This window comes from Mytilus edulis, chromosome 1, assembly GCF_963676685.1.
Source record: "Mytilus edulis chromosome 1, xbMytEdul2.2, whole genome shotgun sequence".
Taxonomy (NCBI): domain Eukaryota; kingdom Metazoa; phylum Mollusca; class Bivalvia; order Mytilida; family Mytilidae; genus Mytilus; species Mytilus edulis.
In genome coordinates, this window is record NC_092344.1 from 22752250 (window position 1) to 22773347 (window position 21098).

Sequence of the window (21098 nt, forward strand, 5' to 3'; positions counted from 1 at the left end):
TCTGCTAAAAATAAATTGGTTTACACTTATTTTGGCTTTGTTCTGCAGATTAAAGGTTATATTTGTTTTCTTCACAGCAAACCTTGGGATTGGTATGCCTATGTTAGCCAGTAATTATGTTTGTTTTCTTCACAGCAAACCTTGGTATTGGTATGCCAATGTTAGCCAGTAATTATGTTTGTTTTACCCACAGCAAACCTTGGGATTGGTATGCCAATGTTAGCCAGTAATTATGTTTGTTTTCTTCACAACAAACCTTGGTATTGGTATGCCTATGTTAGCCAGTAATTATGTTTGTTTTCTCCACAGCAAACCTTGGTATTGGTATGCCTATGTTAGCCAGTAATTATGTTTGTTTTCTTCACAGCAAACCTTGGGATTGGTATGCCTATGTTAGCCAGTAATTATGTTTGTTTTCTCCACAGCAAACCTTGGTATTGGTATGCCTATGTTAGCCAGTAATTATGTTTGTTTTCTTCACAGCAAACCTTGGGATTGGTATGCCTATGTTAACCAGTAATTATGTTTGTTTTTCCACAGCAAACCTTGGTATTGGTATGCCTATGTTAGCCAGTAATTATGTTTGTTTTCTCCACAGCAAACCTTGGTATTGGTATGCCTATGTTAGCCAGTAATTATGTTTGTTTTCTCCACAGCAAACCTTGGTATTGGTATGCCTATGTTAGCCAGTAATTATGTTTGTTTTCTTCACAGCAAACCTTGGGATTGGTATGCCTATGTTAACCAGTAATTATGTTTGTTTTCTCCACAGCAAACCTTGGTATTGGTATGCCTATGTTAGCCAGTAATTATGTTTGTTTTCTTCACAACAAACCTTGGTATTGGTATGCCTATGTTAGCCAGTAATTATGTTTGTTTTCTCCACAGCAAACCTTGGTATTGGTATGCCTATGTTAGCCAGTAATTATGTTTGTTTTCTTCACAGCAAACCTTGGGATTGGTATGCATATGTTAGCCAGTAATTATGTTTGTTTTCTCCACAGCAAACCTTGGTATTGGTATGCCTATGTTAGCCAGTAATTATGTTTGTTTTCTTCACAGCAAACCTTGGGATTGGTATGCCTATGTTAACCAGTAATTATGTTTGTTTTCTCCACAGCAAACCTTGGTATTGGTATGCCTATGTTAGCCAGTAATTATGTTTGTTTTCTCCATAGCAAACCTTGGTATTGGTATGCCTATGTTAACCAGTAATTATGTTTGTTTTCTCCACAGCAAACCTTGGTATTGGTATGCCTATGTTAGCCAGTAATTATGTTTGTTTTCTCCACAGCAAACCTTGGTATTGGTATGCCTATGTTAGCCAGTAATATGTTTGTTTTCTCCACAGCAAACCTTGGTATTGGTATGCCTATGTTAGCCAGTAATTATATAACACCAGGAATGACAGTACATTTACAGAGTGAAAATGGAATTTTGGGATTGGTAACTAATGATTTAAGCCAAAACACAGTTTTTTCAAGTTATTCTATTTTCCTTGATCCAAAATATCTTTGCATGACCTATTGTGTTTATAGTGCATCATCATCTAAAATGGAGGCTTCAGTTGAGAGAATTTGACTTTTTTTTTGTGAATTATGACCCCAAGTGTGATGTTGCAAACATGTGTGTTGTCTTATTTCTTTATTTCCTATACACAGATTGACTGAGTAAATAATAATGCAGACAAAACTGCAAAAACCAGAAGTAAATAAATGGTTGCTTCAGAGAAAGTGTATTGTGACCTTCACTAGTCACCAATGCAATAGCCAATTGAAATATCAAAGGATAGGCTAATAAAATTAACACTTTTGTGGTATAACTTATACTTAACACACTCTATTTAGATTATAAGATAAACATCTCTTCATGCAGAAGAAAGATAATAGTGGAATATTGATCTGCCTCCTTTTGGGATGTTAAGATTGTTCAAGACAAAATGATGAAAAAACTTTAGTAGATATTTTCTTCAACTCTATGGTCCAGACCAAAACCTAATTGATAATTTTCTTCTACTCTAGGGTCCATTTCCAGCACAAGGAGAGGTAGATCCAGACCTAATTAATGCTGGTAAAGAAACGGTAACAAGTATTCCTGGTAGTTCTTTCTTTTCCAGTGATGAATCTTTTGCAATGATCAGAGGGTAGGTTGTTGCAATGTTTTTGTTGTAATGATATTCAGAGATTTGAAGATGAACCATTTCAATAAGTGTTGTGTTTACTCAATTTAAGATATGTTTATGAATTATTTTACAAAAAAAATCTTAAAACCAAATTAAAATAATGTTGATGATGGATTAAAAGACAGAAAATAAAGGGGGGGGAGGCAGGAAATAGTGATAAATTCAATTTTAAGGTGGCTCGGGCCTAATCGAAGTTTCTATCAGAAGTGCTGTATTTTTTGTTATTTTCTTCTTTACAGAGGGTGTATAAAATCAGTCGGAAAAAAATAGGGGGGTCAAGGACCATTTAAGCTAAAACTTTTACTTTTGAACAGGTATGTAAAAGGAACCATTATTCAATGAAATGTTAGGGAAAATAGAGGTGTGGCCATATTTTTAACGGAATATCAAAAAAACGTTCTATGACACTTGGTCCAAAACTGTAATATAAACAGCTGAAATATAGCTTCAAAGAATGAGCAAATAAAAAACATAGGTCACCGATAAGGAAAAAAATATTTTGCCTAAAAACCCACCTTTTGGTGGGAAAATGGTGAAATTGGGTGAAATGTCTTATTTTGAGCCTTTCACAGGTACACATAATAACGATAATATTTTTTTAGTGACATTACTACAATGATTTAACATTTCTAATCAATCAAAATATTAAAAAAAATAATATTGAATTTACGACACATACTTTTCGTGTGCATTGTAATTCATGCGTGAAATTATGCGCTGTCGAATAGTCCTGATCCACCTTAAGGACACTTTTATGATGATATCACATTATCACAAATACATCAGAAAATGTCACATGATTACTGAATATGCAAAAATTTATCACATGATACAATGATATGCCACATGATTACCAAAGATACAATAATATGTCACAAGATTACCAAAGATACCAGTAGATTTTGTCAGCTGGTGGTCCGGCGGACCAGTAGAAATTTTTCGTTAAAATCAATGATTGCATCTCTGTCTCGGTTTGTTTACAAAAAAATAAACCTGAGAAATTATTTTTAGGGTATTGGGGGTGCTATTTTTGGAATAAAGAATAGGAAAGCAGCTGAGGAAAATAAAACTAAACATCTGTCATATCTTTTAGTGGTTATCAAATGGATGTCATTTTTGCAGGACCAGTAAATTTTGAGCCGGACCAGTAGATCTTAAGTCCACTGGTCCAGCTGGCAGGAACACTTAAAAGCTTAAATTCAACCCCTGGTCACATGATTACCAAAGATACAATAATAAGTCACATCATTACCAAAGATACAATATTATGTCTGTCACATGATTACCAAAGATACAATAATATGTCACATGATTATCAAAGATACAATAATATGTCACATGATTATCAAAGATACAATATTATGTCTGTCACATGATTACCAAAGAGACAATAATATGTCACATGATTACCAAAGATACAATAATATGTCACATGATTACCAAAGATACAATATTATGTTTGTCACAAGATTACCAAAGATAAAATAATGTGTCACATGATTACCAAAGATAAAATAATGTGTCACATGATTACCAAAGATACAATTTTATGTCTGTCACATGATTATCAAAGATACAATTTTATGTCTGTCACATGATTATCAAAGATACAATAATATGTTTCATGATTACCAAAGATACAATAATATGTCACATGATTACCAAAGATACAATAATATGTCACATGATTACCAAAGATACCATAATATGTCACATGATTACCAAAGATACAATAATATGTCACATGATTACCAAAGATACAATAATATGTCACATGATTACCAAAGATACAATAATATACCTTTATGTTGATGGCTTACATTTTAAATGTACTTACTAGCTGTGATGGTCAGCAGGCACATGTTAGATAGCTTAATTATATGTAATTTACACTTCTATATAGGTAAGATTAAATCTGTTGGTTCATACAGTAATTATTGAGAAAAAGGGATTTAAATTACAATACTTGACCATAAAGATTTGCTACATAACTACTGTTTATTTGTAACTCATGTAAGACAATTGAAGTTAAAAGATTCTTCAGAATCCAATTTCATGATGCTCTGTATGTTTACAGTGGGCACATTGACTTAACAATATTAGGTGCCATGCAAGTGTCACAGTATGGAGATCTGGCCAATTGGATGATACCAGTAAGTTCTATCCCTTCTGTTTGATGACAACAGTTAATACATTGTACCTGTGTTTGACAGCTTGGAATAAATGGCAAAAAATGAACGTGAGACAATGTGTTTCCTTCAAGCACCAACTTATTATGAAGTATTTTTAGATTGCATTTTAACTCTAACAATTTATTGATTACATATTGGAATTGAATTGTTGACATTCTTTTGATCTACCAACAGCCTTAAGTTAATGAAATGACATGTTCTGCTGAATTTAGCCCTCCATGTAATGTTTTATATTTATTGTGTATCCTCTGCAAGTCTCAGTCGTACTGCTGGTGGTTTATTATTATTTGTAGATACCAGCTGTTTTGTGGAATTTGTTGGTATTAGTAAAACAAAATATTGAATGTTAAAGGAAGTACAAATATTGTATACAAGTGCATGCTAGCTTTGGCAAAACAATGAAGTCAAACATCTAAGAAAATTAAAGAATCCAGAAAGTCGGTTACTGTGGATTCATTTATTTTCGTGGGTATCAATTTTTCGTGGATTTCTGAAAACTTGCATATTCGTGGATATTTGATTTTGTGGTTTTGCCTATCACTGTATGCAAAACCTATTGAAAATATGTTATGTGGTCAACATCTGAATTCGTGCTTCACCTGTACCCACGAAACCCACGAAAATTGGTATCCAACGAATAATAATGAATCCACAGTATCATGCAAATAAAAGAATCCACAAACATAATTATCACAAAAATAATAGAATCCACAAAACTTGTTATCACGAAGATAAAAAATCCACAAAATTGGTTATCACAAAGATAACAGAATCCATATCATAAGTATAGTTCCACATAGTATATTCACTGAAAATACTTGATGTATAATCAGAATTTCTTTCTAAATTTGTTACTCGAAATGAAATTTTGGAAAGACTTTTCTAGAAGAGCGTTAAAGTCACTTTCAAGCTACTTATATATACTAAAACTTGTCATTTGAAATTTCAGGGTAAAATGGTTAAAGGAATGGGAGGAGCTATGGATCTTGTATCCAGTCATCAAACTAAAGTTATAGTTACTATGGAACATGCTGCTAAGGTAATGAATAGAATGATAAATGGTGACTTTTTGGGATCTGACTAGCTTCTACTTCAGGTGGCCTTGTCCCAGATATTGACATTTTTAAGTGGAGATTAACTTGATTAGTGTATGTCTATAATTATTATTATATAGAATATAGAGTTAAAAGGTATGCCCCAGTCCCACTAGACCACGATCGCACTACGCTCACCGCGATCTAAAATAAATTCAGATGGTGGTGAGGTCGCAGTATGAGATGCATGAAATTTTTTTATTTCCGTTGCTTTCACGATGCTACTACGTCCTCATTACGCTTCTTATTATCTTCAGAAAAAGCACACCAAAATCAAAAATCATAATCAAGTTGATTGAAATGCATTTTGTTGAATTTCATTTTGTACTATCGAATATAAAATGTATGCTATTACATTTTAACATTTCAGCCAAATAAGTTACGTTTGTTTTTTTCTCCACAGAATTGATTCAGTTATGGATGATAGTACCAAAAAATCTATGCTTCATTTATTATTTCAGAATGGTGAACATAAAATTCTTGCAGACTGTAGTTTACCATTGACTGGTAAAAACTGTGTGAACACAATTATAACAGAGAAGGTCAGTTTTGGTTATAATAATAATAATATAATAATAAATTCTTTATTTAAAGAGGGTAACTCAATTAGAAATAGTCTAATTTTCATTGAGGCCCTCAAACAAAATACATGCATACAGTTAACATTCATACATTCATACATTAATTTACAATATATATTACTAGTATATACACAATTCAATCATTGAAATATACAAAGGGTAATAAATGACAATATTTGATATAGTTTTGTTAGAGGAAAACAAATTAGTTGACTTGCATATAATTTTCAAGAAAATGATTATAACTATGTTTCTTGAATAATTCCACATTAGGACATTTCTTTATTTCGAGTGGTAAATTATTCCATACTTTGGTTGCAGAATAATGAAAAGATTTTTTATAAAAATTTGTATTTGGTCTTGGAACAAAATGATCATTATTAGAGACAGATCGTAAGTTGTGGCGTTGCATATCATCAATATTTTGTATTGCTAAGTAATCAGGTGTTAGCCCATTTACAATTTTATACATTAGAATTGATTGTTGGTATTTTATTCTTTTGGTAAAAGATAGCCATTTTAAAGAAGAAAACATGAAATTAGATGGAATAGAAATATCGCATTCCAGTATAATTCTTGCTACTCTTTTTTGAAGTTTTATGATTCTATCTGAATCTTTTTGTAATAAATTTCCCCAAACTGAACTACAATAGTCTATATATGGTAGAATATATGCATTATAAAATAGTTGCCTTGTGTGTATTGGCAAATATACTTTAATTTTATATAAAAGTGATACTTTAGATGAGATAATTTTACATATACGATCAACATGATCTTCCCAGCTTAAATTTTCATCAATGTCTATTCCAAGTAATTTGAAAGAATGGACATTCTCAATACATGTTTCGTTGACGGTAATACATAATTCTGATAGTTGTTTAAGTTTTTGTTTTGAACCCAATTTCATACACTTAGTTTTTTGTGCATTGATTTTCATACTGTTATTGTTACACCAAGATTGTATAGCATTTAAATCATTTTGCAATATGCTGTTTATTTTTTCAATGTTTTTATCATGAAAATGCAATGTTGAATCATCAGCATATAAATCCATATTGGATTGTTTAACATGAAGTGGTAAATCATTTATATATATTAAAAATAACAGCGGACCTAAAATAGAACCTTGAGGCACTCCATACTTTACAAACGATTTATCAGATTTAATGTTAGCGTATTGGACTTCTTGTTGTCTGTCAGACAAATATGATTTTATCCAATCTATTATATGTTATCTATCTTATATCTTTTTCTTCCTTTACTTGTAGTGATGTAATACTTTTAAACAAAAGTTTTATAGAACTGTTTGAATTTCGTTTTCAAATGCAAAGGGAAATAACACCTAAGTAATTTCAGGCCCGTAGCCAGGAATTTCCAAGGGGGGGGGGGGTTCGGTTCGTTGGACTCATGAACTCGACTTTAACAGTCACAATTTGAACAAAACGTTGACTTTAACAGTGCTTATTTGATTTCAAGGGGGGGGTTCGGGGCTACGGGTATGAATTTTATTGCTGAATGCATATTTATCTTCGATTTTATATCTTTTACCATAAGATAATTGGTTCTTCTGTACTTTAACATACTAATCTTTGGTTCATAATGAAAAAGATCACAGATAAATAACACAGTATTGTTGAAAATTTAATAATAACCATGTAGATACTATTTAAGTTTAATGCAAACCACAACTTGATAAATAACAGTATAAATAATATTTAGGTATTGTAAAAACCAAAACTTGCTTGTAAAGAAGATATAGTGACTATACACCTTATTGCTAATCCTCGCTGACCCGGCCACTTGAACTTTTGACGCATACAACAATCACTTTTCCATTTTGGTGTCAATTATTTTGTTTTATGACGTCAAAATTTTACGGGAACCTGTGTGATATCCAGTAATGGTGGACAAATAGCCATGAGGTGTATAGGATACCAAAGTGCTTTCAAATATAGGCAACAGTAGTATATACAGCTGTTTAACAGTCCTAAATCAATTAAGAGAAAACAAATCTGGGTTACAAACTAAAATCAATGGAAACACATCAAACTATTTCTAGATTTGGTTTTTGCCTTTTGTCTAACCAGTAAATGTGCTGTAAATTTTAGGGTGTTTTTGATGTATCAACTGACCAAGGATTGATATTAATAGAAATAGCTGATGGTTTATCTGTGGAGGATATTAAACAGTGTACAGGATGTTCATTTCATGTAAGTTGCTATCAATAAGACTTGTATGGCAGTACAGGATGTTTTTGATATTTTGCAAAAATTTAACACATTTGTAATGCGTAACTTTAATTTTAGTATAACTAGCTTAAGTTTAATTGTCTTTTCAAAAATAGGTTTGTGACATAATCAGAGTTTTGTTTATTTTATACATAAAATCAAATGTAAATTTAGGATATTTTTTTAAAAGGAATTTAAATCAATCGTGTTTCTCTCTTTGAAGATTGATCAGTTTATTAAGTGTCCATATGCAAAATTGAAATGTAGATTGATTTTAAAATAACATCACATAAAAATTTGTTTATACATACATATATCTGTAACTATGTAAGGCAATGCTTTGAAATAATAAGATGAAATGTTTTTAGAAAAATGTGAACTTGTTACATTCTATACATGAACTTGAACTGTCTAGTAAATTAACCCTGGAATTTTAAGGAAATATAGTTCAAAAGTTAAAAAAAATAAGGATTTTATGTAGACAGTGATTTTAACTGAAGAAAAAAGTAGTTTTCATGTTAAATGGTATTATGTTATTACACACTTACATTTGCACAACTTTGGACATAATCAGTTGTAAAATAAATTCCGTATTTGATTGTACTTTTAGGTGTCATCAGATTTAAAACCAATGGGACAGATTGATGATCCTCATGCATAATTCATGATATGGTAATCAGTATTTTGTCAGAGGTGCTACCTCAGAAGAATTATTCATTATCAAGAAGTGCTGTGTTGAAATGAAGTATTATATGGTGTGGAATGAAATGTTCATAATGGTTCAAATCATGGTAAATGGTCCAGTCTGGATATCACTTCTTAGGATTGTAACTTAACTTAATTTACAGTTGTCTGTGAACTGTATGTACTGAACTCATGCAGCTTTCATTAAAGCAGTACACAATTTGGGTGTACCTTTCTTAATAAGCTCTGGCTGACAAGATGAATATTTAAAGGCATTTAAACATTAAATGATGCTGAGCATTTTTTTCTTATTTATGTTATTTGTATGGAGAGGGTTAAGATAGATTTTTAAGACATAATTTACTTTGTCATATTGATGCTATGTGTTTGCTTTTATATGCATATAGATGTTCATGAGTAGATTTATATAGCACTGTTCCATAAAAAATATGCATGGAAACCAGGGAGGTAACTATGGGTGGGTCTCAAGTACAATGGTATGTGAGTGGAATTCTTAATTTCCTCTACAAATGGCCCTATATATCATTATATGAAGAAGATTAAGTTCATTGTTTATGATTGTAATCATCAAAACTAGGGGTGTGGAAAAGATCTATTTTGGTAGTGAATAGATTTATAATCTGTATTTGTCTTTATATTGTTGGGGTATTTTATTTTCTCCCTTGAACAAAAGTTATTATTATTTTCTCTCTCTTGAACAAAAGGTATTTATATATTTTCCATTGTACAAAAGGTATAGATTCTACAACTGTATCAAATGTTTTCCTATTTGAATTCCAACCATTTTAAACTGAAAGCAATTAACATTGTTGCTACACCATTAAATAAGCAATGGGTTCAGAATTATATTAGACTTTATAAAATTCAAGAAAATGTCTGTTAATAATTTCCATTATCCAGGGATATTAATTGTGTACTACATTGCTATTAATTAAGGAACATGGATTCTGTGTCAGATTAATTCAACATTTCCATGACACAGACATGAATTGCTAAAAAGTAAAATAACAAAAAAACTGATCTCAGAGGAGAATTCAAAACAGAAAGTCCCTGATCAAATGGCAAAAATCAAATGTTGAAATGATAAAACCCATCAACGAATGGACAAAAAACAACTGTCATATTCCCGACTTGGTACAGGCATTTTCAAATGTAGAAAATGATGGATTGAATATGGATATAAAGTCAAATGACCTTTTTTAAAACTATGCATTTGTTTTGTTTTTACATAGAAATTAGGTTGCATGTATTTATAAAGTGAGATATTTAGAGAGTACCTACCTCTACTGGGCATTGAATGATTCTATTTTGACTTCTCAAACATAAGTAACTAAAAGGATGGTTGTATTTTATATTTTGAATCATTATCTAAGACACTTTCCCATTGTGTTTTACCATTGATGATTTATTGAAACTAGGATTGATCTGATCAGTTACTGGAGATATTCACTAAAAAAAACACATTTGCACAGATGTTTCTATGTCAATTTTTAATGCAAAAAAACCTTCCATTGTCAAATCATGCAGTAATGAATACCAATATTTAACCAAACAGCTGTTTTTTTAACTAGTCATTTTATTCCAGATACTAAAGTATGCTTAACTATAAAACATAAGCTCATTCATATTCAGAAATGCATTTATTCATGTAAAATTGAATTATGAAAATTCGGGTCAGAGATTTGTCTACTCTATAAAAAATGTAGTAATTTTGTAAATTTTAATTTGAATTGAGTTTTAAAAATCATGTTGACAAATTTTATATCTTTAAAATAATCGGTGGTGTTTGTAAAAACTGTGATATTGATATTTGATGATGACAGCTAATAAAAGGTGTCTTTGTTTTATTTTTAGTTTTATTTTCCCCTTGCTCTTATGCCTTTGTACCTGAGAATATATTTTAAAAGATTTTTTAGGCTAACCCTTTCATTGAATAAATGCATAAACAGACCAGTGTGTGGCATGATTTACCCAAGACAAACCAATTATCTATGATACCAAAGCTAATAATTTGGTGAGCCAGATGCACGATTCATCACACTAGATTCATCAATGATATTTGAATCAAAACATGTGGTAGGTCAAATCAAAAGGTTGTTAGTATTGCTCATAAGTTACAATATAACAAAGAGATGTTGGGTACAATAAGCAAACAATTTAAAAACAAAAACAATCATAGAAAAGTCAATATTCAACAATAGACAATTTTCCAAAGAGTTCAGAATAGTTATAGAATTATTAAACACATGCTATCAGCATCAAATTGCTCAAGTCTTTACAGTATATCTGGAATTTTACATATTTATAAATCTTTTATTTATAAAAAAAAAAGTAAAATAGCAAACAAAATGAACTGCATGCAAAATTCATAGTGCAAGTCAATTATCAAATGGAAAAACAAACACATCAAACGAATGTAAAATTACTGCCATATTCCTGACTTGTACATTCATTTATCAAACTTGCAACAGAGTGATATCATGATATAGAAATAAGTAAGCAGACGAGACATTCCAGCATGTGCTCTGCTGTTGGCCATGCTTTATCTATGTAAATAAACTCATCATAGATACCAGGATTGAAATTTTGTATTTGCGCCAGACGCACGTTTTGTCTCAATACATAGACAGTTTTCTTCGGCTCTACCTCAACTGTGTTACAAGAAAAGTTTTTTATAAGCCGTACATAATGGGTGTTTCAAAACGGCAATTTCTTTGACCTTAGCTAATAACTGCAAAAGCTGGACTGTTTCTTTGGCTGAAAATACGAATGTAGTCTTTGTAATAATTTGTCGTTTTCTATATGTAACAAGCTATATCACTTTACCTTACCTAAACAACGGACATATTATTATAATTCCTTACCTAATCTACGGAACAGGACATATTATAATTCCTTGCCTAATTACGGAACAGGACATGTTATGTTGCCTCAACTAACCATCCAAACATATAGTGATTTTTTAGCTCACCTGGCCCAAAGGGCCAAGTGAGCTTTTCTCATCACTTGGCGTCCGGCGTCCGGCGTCCGTCGTCCGTCGTCCGTCGTCGTCGTCGTCGTCGTCCGTCGTTAGCTTTTACAAAAATCTTCTCCTCTGAAACTACTGGGCCAAATTTTACCAAACTTGGCCACAATCATTATTAGGGTATCTAGTTTAAAAATTGTGTCCGGTGACCCGGCCAACCAACCAAGATGGCCGCCATGGCTAAAAATATAACATAGGGGTAAAATGCAGTTTTTGGCTTATAACTCAAAAACCAAAGCATTTAGAGCAAATCTGACATGAGTAATATTGTTCATCAGGTCAAGATCTATCTGCCCTGAAATTTTCAGATGAATCGGACATTCCGTTGTTGGGTTACTGCCCCTGAAATGGTAATTTTAAGGAAATTTTGCTGTTTTTGGTTATAATCTTGAATATTATCATAGATAGAGGTTTGCTAGAGGTAAATTGTAAACAGCAAAAATGTTCAGTAAAGTAAGATCTACAAATAAGTCAACAGGACCAAAATGATCTATTGACCCCTTTAGGAGTTATTGCCCTTTATAGTCAATTTTTAACCATTTTTCGTAAATCTTGGTCATCTTTTACAAAAATCTTCTCCTCTGAAACTACTGGGCCAAATTAAACCAAACTTGACCACAATCATCATTGGGGTATCTAGTTAAAAAATGTGTCCGGTGAACTGGCCAGCCAACCAAGATGGCCGCCATGGCTAAAAATAGAACATAGGGGTAAAATGCAGTTTTTGGCTTATCACTCAAAAACCAAAGCATTTAGAGCAAATCTGTCATCAGGTAAAATTGTTTATCAGGTCAAGATCTATATGCCCTGAAATTTTGAGATGAATTGGACAACCCGTTGATAGGTTGCTGCCCCTGAATTGGTAATTTTAAGGACATTTTGCTGTTTTTGGTTATTATCTTGAATATTATTATAGATAGAGATAAACTATAAACAGCAATAATGTTCAGCAAAGTAAGATTTACAAATAAGTCAACATGACTGAAATGGTCAGTTGACCCCTTTAGGAGTTATTGCCCTTGATAGTCAATTTTTAACCATTTTTTCGTAAATCTTAGTAATCTTTTACAAAAATCTTCTCCTCTGAAACTACTGGGCCAAATTATTCCAAACTAGGCCACAATCATCTTTTGGGTTAGTAGTTTGAAAAATGTGTCCGGTGACCCAGCCATTCAACCAAGATGGCCGCCATGGCTAAAAATAGAACATGGGGTAAAATGCAGTTTTTGGCTTATAACTCGTAACCCAAAGCATTTAGAGCAAATCTGACACGAGGTAAAATTGTTTATCAGGTCAACATTTATCTGCTCTGAAATTTTTAGATGAATCGGACAACCCGTTGTTGGGTTGCTGACCCTGAATTGTTAGTTTTAAGGAAATTTTGCTGTTTTTGGTCATTATCTTGAATATTATTATTGATAGAGATAAACTGTAAACAACAATAATGTTCAGCAAAGTAAGATTTACAAATAAGTCAACATGACTGAAATGGTCAATTGACCCCCTTAGGAGTTATTGTTCTTTATAGTCAATTTTTAACAATTTTCATAAAATTTGTAAATTTTTACTAACATTTTCCACTGAAACTAATGGGCCAAGTTCATTATAGATAGAGATAATTTTAAGCAGCAAGAATGTTTTGTAAAGTAAGATGTACAAACACATCACCATCACCAAAACACAATTTTGTCATGAATCCATCTGCTCCCTTTAATATTCACATAGACCAAGGTGAGCGACACAGGCTCTTTAGAGCCTCTAGTTTTATCTTTGTGTCTTTTTCTCATGTAATGAGGTACTACATAATCTATGTACAATCATGTACACTTTTGTTTTTGCCGAACCATATCTTTGCTACAGACAGAACGTTTTCGTTTGTTCTTGATAATCTTTGATTTACGAACACAATATGTTTTCCTTTCCCTATGCAAGTAGCAGATAAAAAAAGGTTGTCCTACCTAGTCTATGTTAAAGGTATACAGTTTTTGTGTCTATCAAATCTGATTATTGGCCGAATAGATTTTGCACTTGTATAAGCAGATTTCATACAGAACCTTTTCAAAGACTAAAAGAAGAATCATATTTCAAAGTTCTCTAACTTCACTTTCAGATATATTGCTCATGTTCTGTCACTCACAAACTCAATTGCTGCAATTGTCATGCAAGTGAGAGGTTTAGCTTGCTATAAAGCCAGGTTTAATCCACTACCAGTACTTTCTACATAAAACAATGCCTGAACGAAGTCAGAAACATGCAAGCTGTAATCCATTCGTTTGATGTATTTGAGCTTTTGATTTTGCTATTTCATTAGGGACTTTCAGTTTTGAATTTTTACTCGGAAGTTTAGTATTTTTGTGATTTTACTTTTCACATATTAATGAGTAGTTTTAACTAATATATATCCTAGGAAAATGGAGGATTCTACCGAAAGTAGAAGGTCTGCTTGATATAATGATCTTTCCCTCGATATAGATACAGGTGGACGATTTTCAAATAGAATCTATGACTAACCTGATGTTTTCCAATTCCTTTTACAAAACTTTTGAATTTTTTAAATACTAAGGCTTTTCTACCTCAGGAATAGATTACCTTAGCTGTATTTGGCAAAACTTTTAGGAATTTTGACCCTCAATGCTCTTCAACTTCGTACTTTATTTGGCATTTTTAACTTTTTGGATTCGAACGTCACTGATGAGTCTTTTGTAGACGAAATGTGCGTCTGGTGTAAATACAAAATTTTATCCTGATATCTATGAAGAGTTAATCTACAACCACTGAGTCGGTGCCACTGCTGGTGGAGTTTTAAAGCCCCGAGTGTATCACCAGCCCAGTAGACAACACTTCTTTCAACTATCATGCATTGATATGGTCATTAAAAAAATAATACTGTAAACAACACTTTGGAATTTTTTGAAATATTAAGCCTCCCCTTCCTCAGGAACGATTACCTTAGCTGTATTTAGAAAAACATTTATGAATTTTGGTTCTCAATGCTCTTCAACTTAGTACTTTTTTTTGACTTTTTGACTTTTTTGGATTCGAGCGTCACTGATAAGTCTTTTGTAGACGAAACGCGAGTCTGGCGTAAATACAAAATTTAATCCTGGTATCTATGATGAGTTTATTGATTAAGATTATAATACAATGTTTGCCGCTGTGCCCCTGTTTTTTGACATTTTTACCTTTTATGTCTAATTCTATTGTTCACACATCGTTGTCAAATATAATGGAATTTTATTCGACTGTCATACAAGCAAGAGGTTTAGCGCTATAAAACTAGGTTCAATCTTCCATTTTCTACATAAGAAAATGACTGTACCAAGTCGGGAATATGATAATTGTGAATTGTTATTAATTTGTACAACTTTTAGAGCTTTTGATTTTGCCATATGTTTAGTTAGTAGTTATCAAAAGTACCAGGATTATAATTTTATACGTCAGACGCGCGTTTCGTCTACATAAGACTCATCAGAGACGCTCAGATCAAAACAGTTAAAAAGCCAAACAAATACAAAGTTGACTTTCCATTTTGAATTTTCCTCAGAGTTCAGTGTTTTTGTGATTTTTCTTTTTACAGCAGTAACATAACCCTCTGTCTTATTTATATTTAAATAGCTCAGTAAATTTATTCACTTGTGCAAGTTTACACTATTCAGACTTCATCAACAGGGATATGCTCTTAACATATAAAAAATCTCAAACATACCAAAAAAGAACGACTAAAATCGACACTGCATAAGTTTTACACTACCATGACGACGAGTAGGTATCTCAAATTCCTCGCGACATGTGTTTGCGGTCTTATATATATCATTTGATACCAGCATAGTCATCCGATCTGTAATTGTAACCGATTGTGAAATTGTGGTCGAGTGAGAACTCGCATGGCGGGTGATGCAATTATAGCAGACATTACCCGTGTTGACGCCCCCGCCCCCGCTCATTTTGAAGGTTATGCGATTCCACCAGATTTAATTTGTTACCTTATTTTGTCTATTCCAAACCAATTTACGATATCTGAACATCGGTTAACATTTTTAAACATTGCTGTATAAGCGGGGTTTTTTCTTAAACTGTCCTCTTCCAGTCAGAAATATGGTAGTTATTATCAAATAGTTCGTGTCAATGTATGTTGGCGTTTGTTTGTGTTACACTTCAGTGTTGTTCATTGTGTTCCTCTTATATTTGATGTGTTTTCCTCGGTTTTAGTTTGTAGCCCGGATTTGGTTTCTTTCAATTGATTAATGACTTTTGAATTATACTACTGTTGCCTTCATAAACTACCTTAACTTTTTAACCTTTACCTAACAAATGTAAACGGCAAACATCATAACAAGTAGGCACATTAGTTTACCTCAAACACAATAATTTGATCAGACAACCGAGCTTTTGATGAAATTGCTACAAAGATCAGCCAAGTTTAAATTCTTCACTGTTTTATCGAAATAACATATGATTGACGTATGATTTGTTCCTGGAAAGATCACGTGATCAGACATTCCTTCATTTAATTGGTTGCTTTGCCTGTTGAAATCAACTGCTCCATCCTTGATAAGATTGATGTCTCTCTCAGCTGTCACAATTAAGAATGGCGGTATATATTCGGTATTCTCTATCAAACTTTGAGATGGACATCGTTTCAACCATCCGTCTGGTTTATTTCCAAATGTTGGATGGAGGTAGAGTGGTCTTGTGAATGTTGTATTCATGAGACTTATCTGCAGAACTGCTGAGATCGTGATAACTCCCTGCAAAAGAAAATTAGGAAATAACAAGCATCTGATATTAGTGGTGTACCGAGTCGTTGGATAGATAAACATAACAAAGGGAAATTAACATACAAACAATCATTTGATATTAAGAGAATTGTGCTAATAGTGTGATGGATTTTAATAATAAGTTTTATACCCTACACCTTTTCTTTCTAATCAAAGTCAGTGTTTTAATATTTTCTGTTGACAAAAGAACAGCAAGTTTCTGAAATCCAAATGTATCCTCCATTTTCAGGGGACTTTTTGCTATCTGTGTTTGACATATTTCCTAGTGTTAATTCCAAATTCTTAATATAAGTCATTTTTATTTATATCTATGACGAGAAATCAATTTTGTGAGCAAACATAACTGCTGGCGGACCAATGTAACTAGAAATTGAATAAACACTTTCCAAAGGTATTGCGAAGCTGGACCTCGGCTGTCATCCGACATTTTCGTTTGTCAATAATTGATACTATTACTATGTTAATAACACTGATAAAAAAGTACCCGAAACTGACATCATGATGCTTTATTTTTTTATATATATATAAACGTATTTGTCAGGTGAAGATATTTTGTTTTTCAACAGCAGACGATTGTCATTCATATGGATAGCAATTAAATTCCTCTTCTTATGATTCGCTCTTTTATTTTTATTGATATACGGCAAAGAGGCGATTAAAAAAAGGTTCTTAACATGCTTAAGGTACAAAAATTTCAGCAAAAAATCAAACATTTGTTTTTTCATTACAAATTTTATTTTTTACACTATTAGTTATTACTTTATGATATTGTACAAAAACAACCAATAAAATCGATTCGGTTTGGCCCCAGATGAATTAAAATTTTTTTATATCATTGGAAAAGCTCCAAATTATCTCCCTTTGATGTAAAAATGCCATTTTTTGTCATTAAAAATGAAATATTTTTTTAACTCATCGGTGACCTATACTTTTTATCACTGTTTCCAAATTAGCTGTACATAACCTAAATAATTGTAGAATTTAAGCAATTTTTGTAATTTAGTTATTTATTTCGATATTGCCTCTATTTCTCCTATTAATACAGCAGAAAAAATTGTCATTAACAAAAATGTATGCTTTTTTCGGAGGCAGATCGTGAGTTTAAATTAACGATGGCCCCATTTTTTTATTTCATTTTTCTATTAAGTATATGATAAAGTTCATTTGTGAAAAAATATAGCGAAATCCTATATAAAAAACTAAATTTTGATTTATACCCGCGAGCCCCCTTAAACTACAATTTCGCTATAAAGATGATGTCTTCTCAACGAATAACACCAGTTGGTGACTCTATTGATTCATCTATCCGATTGCACTTGAAATATAGGTATGCCACAACCACAAATGCACTTGAGTATATTCCATATATTGACCATTATTTCGAATCTGACAGTGAGGGTCGGAAGGAAATGAAACTTTACAACAAATAAGTTGATTCTATGAAGTTCCCTTATCTGAATTCTCAATATCTCTGTTGCTTTTTTCCAGCAGCGACGACATGTGGAGTATATATCTCTCATTTTAATCTACATTCAAAGGCTTGAGTGTTATGCATTTTATGCGTTGCGTCCTATGTTGCTGGTTGCTGCTTACAAGACATCTATTGAACCAAAGATTCCAAATAGTGACTACATCATAATTTGGTTGACCATTATCAGGTTTTGGAATATCTTTTTCACAGATGACAAAGTTCTTGAACTCGTAAAGTCACATTCTGACCTCTATTTCTAAAATATGACATCCTAGAATTCGATTGATCACCAAATTTGTATTTGTTGTGAGAAACACATGTGCTACTAGTTGGATAGGAACTGATTACCTTTCCTACGCATCTAAGACCACCATAGCTTTTGGTGAATTGCATGTTCAATTGGAAGCGTGATGTAATTGTGGACTGTTGTTTGTCTTATGTTACTTTTTTTTGCAAGGTTATTGTGTTTTCTTCAGCGTAATTTGCATGTTCAGCCTTTTTGGAAACGTCCCATTCCAGTTGACCCTCAGTGTCAATTGCTAAATGTTACTTGAACTAATATCTGTTGTGCTCTTTAATTCAATATTAACCCTCAAAGTCTGTAAAGCTGAACAAGCAGATTAACCATTTAATAATGGACTTTCCGTTTTAAATTTTCCTTCTGTCTTTTTGTTATTTTTCTATTTTAATGGTTTTTCCCCCAAGGAACTTCATGAAACAAGTCGGAAGGGAACACAGTTGAATTCCATAGCAATGTCGATTAGTTCTTGAAAAAAACACACGTTCTCCGTACATGAAATGTAAGTTCGCAATGTAAAAATGAAAGATCTTGCTGATATCAGTTTTACGGGGCTTTTATTTGTATCAGAGAGATATGTTCGTATGATGTATCCCTTCCTTTAAGGTATGTTATGCATTTGAGAGGATTGTGTTCTGTTTTTGTCTTGTTTTCTTTTGGTGGTAGTGCTGTCTTTTATGACTTTTCTGTTATTTCCCCCAGTATCTTCTCAGGTCTGTTCTATGTTCCGGGGCACATATGATAGAGGGTTGCTGTTCACAAGGAAGCTGTTAAACCAAGAGTTCCAAATGGTGAAGATGAAATCATCCCTTCGTAAAGTTTACGGCCGCCATCACCAGTTTGTTGACCGGTTTAGAATATCCGTTTTACAGATGATAGCGGATATGTTCGGTATGTCGTAACTAAATTCCGTTTCCTTTTCACGAATGTTACCTACCGTATTAGACTATTTACCAGGTATGTAATAAGACGAGCAACACGACGAGTGCCAAATGTGAATGCTTACGCTTCCGGAGCACCTGAGATAACTCCAAGTTTTTGGTGGGGGTTGTGTTGCTTAGTCTTTAGTTTCCTTTGTTGTGTCTTGTGTACTATTAAATTGTCTGTTATTCTTTTTCGTTTTTAACCATGGCGTTGTAAGTTTATTTTCGATCTATGAGTTTGAATGCTCCTCTGGCATGTCTGGTATTTTTCGCCAATCTTCGAAATTTATTAGACGTGAGTAGGTAAACCATTGCTTATTTCCAGGAACAGGATTGTTTTCTCGTGAACATCCAATCTGTATCCTGTATTAAAAATTCATGGTTTCTTGGATACTACCCAATAAATTCATTACTGTTAGCAATATCAAAAATGCTTAATCCTAAATACCTTTATATCTGCTTTTGAAATCCCCTGCTTTGTAAAGTTATCGTCATGGAGAGCCGCAATAGAGCATAGATGACCTCCGGCAGAATGACCCATCAGGAACACGTCTGTAGGGTTAAATTTTCTCGTCTGATTACCAATGTTCTGAATTTTCTTTATACATTTAATCACAGCTTCAACTTGTTGATCAAGGTTAAGATGCTGAACTTGAAGGTTCGTGTTTAATAAAATAAATTGACCAATTAAAAATGTAACTATAGTCGCCAGATAAAGAAAATGCTCTTTTTGCCCTGACAATGTGAACACTATTAACACTGTCCAAATAAGAACAACTTGGAACCGAGATAATTTATGATATCTATACTGGATGCTAATAATTGTCAATATAAACATATTCGTTACGAATGCTACCGCTAAACCCATCGTACTTGGTTGCATCGGTCCAACGAAGAATTTCCATGACAGAATACTTCCAACGGGCCATAAAATAGCAGCCAAGAATCCGAATGATACGACTAATACTGCTAAGGAAGAAATGTATGAGGTAGCTAGTTCAAACAGTAACCAAGCTGTTGACAATTTAGTCAATGGATAAGACATAACCGCACATGCAATTCCTCTACGTGCTAAAGCCTTTCCAACATTTCCATATAGCCCAAAGATGCCATAAATAATGGCAGCCAGTAAGTTTATATCGCGACTCAGATAATATTTCCATGCAGCTTTGTCCCCACGTCTCCATCCACCCCCATGAACAAACAGCACCACAGGAACATCTTGATGTTCTCTGACAATTTCTGGGGTATATAGGTCAACTACAGATTTTCTTTCGTCATTGAAATGGCAGTCCCGTCTTTGCTTATCGTATAGAATATCGTACTCCACTGAATAATCACATGCACCAACATCCATTGCTCTACATACTATTTTACACTATATGAACTATTTAGAAATCTGTCATAAAAAGAATTTATCAGGTAAACATGAAAACACGTGGTAAATATACGTGTATATTATTATGCCACGGGACGGTCCAGACAGAATGACACATGTGACGTATCATTGAATAAATAAAAGTCACAGTTTCATATGTATGACCTAGAAAATATTTTTAGAAAAGAGGTCAAAATTTAGATTACAAATAACTTTATCCATATTTAAATTATTGATTCA

General features: G+C 32.7%; 2 protein-coding genes across 2 annotated transcripts in view; one reads left to right on the plus strand and one right to left on the minus strand.

Moving 5' to 3' along the window:
* LOC139528240 (succinyl-CoA:3-ketoacid coenzyme A transferase 1, mitochondrial-like) overlaps positions 1–10832 on the plus strand; it is a 40056-nt gene extending 29224 nt beyond the window's left edge. Inside the window, exons 9-15 of the mRNA XM_071324126.1 lie at positions 1352–1446; positions 2022–2143; positions 4260–4335; positions 5324–5413; positions 5930–6010; positions 8161–8262; positions 8891–10832. Coding sequence (XP_071180227.1) covers positions 1352–1446; positions 2022–2143; positions 4260–4335; positions 5324–5413; positions 5930–6010; positions 8161–8262; positions 8891–8941 — 617 coding nt within the window. The 3' untranslated portion in view covers positions 8942–10832. The remainder of the gene's footprint in view (positions 1–1351; positions 1447–2021; positions 2144–4259; positions 4336–5323; positions 5414–5929; positions 6011–8160; positions 8263–8890) is intronic.
* A 5523-nt stretch (positions 10833–16355) lies between these two features.
* On the minus strand, positions 16356–21050 carry LOC139528248 (uncharacterized). Its single transcript, XM_071324136.1, has 2 exons — positions 19929–21050; positions 16356–16758 (listed from the first exon to the last, which is right to left on the minus strand). The coding sequence occupies exons 1-2, from the start codon at positions 20835–20837 to the stop codon at positions 16384–16386; spliced, it is 1284 nt and encodes a 427-aa protein (XP_071180237.1). The 5' UTR covers positions 20838–21050; the 3' UTR covers positions 16356–16383.
* Positions 21051–21098: the final 48 nt, after the last annotated feature.

What these genes read in the sequence shown, in the direction of transcription:
- LOC139528248 (XM_071324136.1), bottom strand. Translation starts at nt 20,837, where the DNA reads ATGGATGTTGGTGCATGTGATTATTCAGTGGAGTACGATATTCTATAC. An exon ending in TTTCAAAAGCAGATATAAAG is followed by an intron (nt 16,759 to 19,928) that starts GTATTTAGGATT and finishes TTTCTTTTGCAG; the next exon opens with GGAGTTATCACGATCTCAGC.